The 5,025-nt window shown below is 31.5% G+C and overlaps 1 protein-coding gene across 1 annotated transcript; it reads right to left on the reverse strand.

Annotated features, from left to right (window-relative positions):
* Positions 1-438: 438 nt before the first annotated feature.
* On the reverse strand, positions 439-3,646 carry LOC142633641 (ferritin-like catalase Nec2). The gene is made up of 3 exons (XM_075807882.1): positions 3,321-3,646; positions 1,522-1,747; positions 439-810 (listed from the first exon to the last, which is right to left on the reverse strand). The coding sequence occupies exons 1-3, from the start codon at positions 3,644-3,646 to the stop codon at positions 439-441; spliced, it is 924 nt and encodes a 307-aa protein (XP_075663997.1).
* Positions 3,647-5,025: the final 1,379 nt, after the last annotated feature.

A 5,025-nucleotide genomic window follows, 5' to 3' on the forward strand; every position in this document is an offset into this window, starting at 1 on the left:
ACTTGATAAAAGCTTAACAACCACTTAATGAAAGTTTCTATTTAAATTCCCATATATTGGGTCTTACCTATTAAAATATAGTTTCAGCTTACACGTGGGACAATTGGTAGTTTAACACTAATGTATTGCAAGAGAAAATTTTAGTCTTTTTTGTTTTTGTTTTTTTAATAGTATGACAGGATTTGAATTTATAACTTTCATTCCATGTTGATTAATTGGAACCCATAGAAAGTCTTAAACTTTTGGAAACGCTTGATAAAAGCTTAACAATAAAAAATCTTTCCATTTATTTAAGAACTTCCACCATCCCTTCCCGGTTTTCTGACATATATAATCATAAAGACTCATAAAAGATTTATTTGTTATCATAAAGGGTACATAGTTTAAACAATGAACCCAAAAACACCAAAGACTTGTCATCAAGCTATAGGCATAGAATTAATGTAGATGAGATCTAGCAATGCGACCATTGCCTCCCTTTGGATAGAACCCACCAGGTTTGTGCTCATTACCGGTGCCATACACAATCCTCAATATCTCTTTTGCGGTCCTATCAAATGCAACAGAGTCATCATCTCCAGCAAGCACGTTTCCTGTGACCTCTCCCTCTGCACCTTTACTTAGGGGAACCACAAGGCCTTCATCTTTGTAACCTGCACGTCCAAGCTTATCCCTTAGTTCTGAAAAGCTATGTGTAAACTGTGCCACGGTTAGTCCATATGGTTTCACTTTCTCATGTGCATGCTCGTATAGGTATGCTCGAATAACTGCATCCTGACCTGATTCCACACCTAAAAGGCCTGCAACAAGCTAAACATATACACATCCATATTGTTAGAACAATGGCTTAATGATTTTTGTACAAGTGGTAATTTATTATAATATCAGTAAGTGTTGAGAACTCAACTCGTCTCCAAGCTCTACCAATTTACCTCTTAAAAAACAAAGGGTTGAGTCTAAATTAAATTTGGTGTAATTTTTACCAACGTTACACCAGTCAATAATTATATATCAAATGTGAATTTTAACAAATCTATCAATAAATAAAATTGTATTGTCTCCTTATACCTTATATGCATGCAAAATATAAAAATGACCAAAGATTAATTATTATCTCACTTATAAAATATTTAAAGTAATTTTTTTTTACTTTAAAATTAGGCAGAAAAAATGAGAATGTGGATTAAAAATTAAATTTCACCTAATTGATACTAAATTGGCATGTATGTTTATAATATAGAGAACATATATAATCTAGTGGTAGGATTTTTAAAATTGTAATCCAATAAAATTTTTTTAGGAGAGTTATGCCAAATATAACTTAATTTTGGACTTTAAAAATTGCAAATACCATTTGTCAAGCTTTATCATTTCTTAGGAAAAAAAACGATAGATTATTCTACAAAAATAAGGGTAGTATATAACCATGTATAATACACACGCGCATAGAAGCAATAGTTAGTTATCACTATCTGATAGAACATTGCTAGGGATCTATAATAAAGTTTAAATCATGGTTACCCTTCTGGAATCAGGGGCATTGAGTTTTGGAATTGTTCCAACATAGCCAGTGAGTCCAACATAAGGAATAAGGTAAGATGCAAGAAGGAAGTTAATTCCATTGGCATAAGGATCAAAAGGTGGGTTCAATTTTCCCCCAAATGCAGTGTCAACCACTTTTGCAAATGATTCTTTACTTAAATCCAATAACGGTCTTGGGAATCCTTTAACTTTTTTTTGAATGGCCCTGCATCAAGAATTTAATAGTTAGTACTATGACATTCTTTTAAGAAAAATAAAAATTTATATCTGCAATAGGATTTAAAATCTATAGTATCTACATTATAATTATAATTATGATAATTGTTGTTTATTATTATGTTAAGACATTTTCTTTTGGGGTAATTACATATAACCTACCTATGGTTTGGGAGAAAATCATTTTACCTACTCGTGGTTTGAAAAGTATCACTTAACCCACTTTTGGTATGTTCCGTTTGTTTTCTGTAACACACCTCTGTTAAAATCAGGAGTAAATAGGTATTTTTGCTAAAATTTTATGTCTCTCTCCTCTCAAAACAAATAATAGAGCAAAAATGCAAGAGAAACAAGATCAAAAAATAGTATTTGTCTCTCTCTCTCTCTCCATTCACACAAATTTTGAACATGAAGAACATACCCAAAAATATCACCATTATACTGATTGTCTCAACCAAAGATTACAGAGTAGAATATATCAAAAAAATAATAATAATAATAAAAACCATTTAGATGTTGATTTTAGTTTCCTAAGAACGAAATATTGCATTAAAAGATAATACAAACCCTAAAACCCAGAAAACACAAAAATCTTACACTCTTGTCCTTCACTTCCATTTCTCAACAATTATAACAGACAAGACAAACCCCAAACTCAGATACCCACCTTAAGATACAAAAAATTCAATAAACTTATTCATCCCAAAAAAAAAAAGAAAAAAAAGAAGAAGAAGAAGAAGAAGATTATCAACAAATTCCACATCCAGTATATTCCAACAAAACCCCCCATATAGCTTGCCAATTCGATTTCAAAAGTAACAAAATTTCACACATTAAAACAATATCCAGAAGTTGTATTGGAGAAAAACCCTCCAAAATTACCAAAATTTCCATACTTCACCATTCTGCCAACACATTACAAAGCAATTGAATTTTGACCACTAACAAAAACAACAATAAACCTACAAAGTCAAACAAGGAACAAAAATTGAGTTGCAAAGTGACATACATGAGACCCCAGGTGAGAAAGGATCCTATCATTTTGTATACCTAGCACACATAAAAGGAAACTAAACAGTTAATGCAAATACAAAATCTTCGAGACAATGGGGCTTAGGTTTTTTTTTTTTAAATTTTTTTTTAGTATGTTCTTCATGTTCAAAATTTGTGTGAATGGAGAGAGAGACAAATACCACTTTTTGATATTGTTTCTCTTGCATTTTTTGCTCTATTTTTTGTTTTGGGAGGAGAGAGACATAAAATTTCTGCAAAAATACCTTTACCCTTAATTTTAACAAAGGTGGGTTACGGAAAACAAACAGAATATACTACAGGTGGGTAAAGTGATAATTTTCAAACCACGGGTAGGCAAAGTGATTTTCACCCAAATTACAGGTGAGTTTGTGTAATTACCCCTTTTCTTTTCAGTATAGGTGGGATTCAAATCCAAATCCCTTATTCAAGGGCTAAAATCTGTATCAATTAAACTAACTAAAACTCATTAGCTATTAAACCACAAAAAAAGAACGAATAAAATTAAATAATGATTTCAAGAGAAAAACCTCAAGTGTCCAACTTCTTGGAAAGCAAATTGCTCGATAATATCCCGTGTAAAAGGATCCAGCTTTGCCTTTTTAGCACCAATGGGTGTTGGACCTCCCTTGGTTAAATTTGGTGCAACTTTATCTAAACCATGACCTAAAGAGCCATACAAAAAAAATTCAGCTTCAAAGAACTCTAAATTTAGAGGAAATTCCAAAAGATCTACATCTGATTTTGCTATTGGTAAATGGTCTTTGGTGAATTCAGAAGAATAAAATTTGGGAAGGAAGAGGAGGGAGATTAGTAAACTGGTGATGGTGACTGTGTTAGTAGAAGTCAGTGCCATAGTTTTTTTTATTTTTTGTTTTTTGATTTTTTTTGAATTTTTTGCTAGCATTATTTTAGATTAATGATGCTACTGATATATTTATATATAATCTATGGTTAGTTATATTTAGAAAAAAATGCCACATGGCTAATGCCACTGTTTATATTTAGAATACTGCCAGTGTTTGTATTTAGGATAATGCCATTGCAGATGCTATAGTTTATATATATTTAGAATATGGACATTGACTTTGCAAGTAAAATAGGGGATGATTTGAAAATGTAAAATTAATTTTATTTTATTTGAGTTGTGAACTAATGAGGAGTTGATGCTAATGAGGACATGTATGTCCTATTAGTAGCAATTCGTTAAAGAAGGAGGAAAAGATGGATTCAAATCCTATTAGTAGCAATTTGATAAAGGATGAGAAAAAGGACAAGAAGTTAGACCTTGAATTGCTCGTAGTGACTTTCAGGAACTCATATATGGTTTGACTCATACCAATTGATGGAAGTCGTAGCCTCATTGGTTGTCCTGTACATTAAGTCTAATACCAATCAATTCTACCATATTTTTCGATTTGCTGAAGTGGTAGATTATGATTATTAGTATACAATATAATAATAAAAGTTATTTCTGTTAGAAATCAACTCCAGCCTCTCTCCTTCCAGAGAACTATCTCTCATTCCAGGATTCTCTCTCATTTCTTATGTTTTCTCTAGAAACTTCCCTAGACAATTAAATTTCAGGGTCAATATGCCTAAAAGTTCTAGAAGTTGCCTCATGAAAGAAATAAAAAAAAGGGGAGAAGTCTTATTAAAAAAAAAAAAAAGGAAAAAAAAAAAAAGAAAAGAAAAAGAAAAGGGGAGAAGTATGGAAATTGGGAACTTATAGAACAAGGGATGGCAAACAGTTGGGTTGGGCTGTGTTTGGGTCAAGTCAATCAGGTTATGGGTTAAAACAGGTCATTTTAAATTGGTTGAAAATAGGTCAAGTCAATTGGGTTACAAATCGGGTCGGGCTGACCAGTATTTTCACATTAAAAAAAAAAAAACTTAAAAAAAACATATAAATGCCAAATTTTAAAGAGAATGAATCAAATCAATCAAGGAAAGGAATTGCACCTAATACCCTTTGCTAGTTTGTTTGTTTTTTTTTTTTTTTGTTTTTTTTTTTTTCATTAAGTGGGCACGTACTATTTTTAGACCATTTGTTACCATTATACATGTTAAGGGAAAACAAACCAAAAAACATAAAGCTTTTCATATCCTCCCAATTCTGATGGTTTTGAGCTTGAGTAAAATTCTTTACAGTATTGTTAACAAAATCCTCCATGTTAATAACTCATAGCTATACAAATTTACACAGAGAGAGAGAGAGAGAGAGAGAGAGAGAGA

Source organism: Castanea sativa, chromosome 5, assembly GCF_040712315.1.
Source record: "Castanea sativa cultivar Marrone di Chiusa Pesio chromosome 5, ASM4071231v1".
Classification (NCBI taxonomy): Eukaryota; Viridiplantae; Streptophyta; class Magnoliopsida; order Fagales; family Fagaceae; genus Castanea; species Castanea sativa.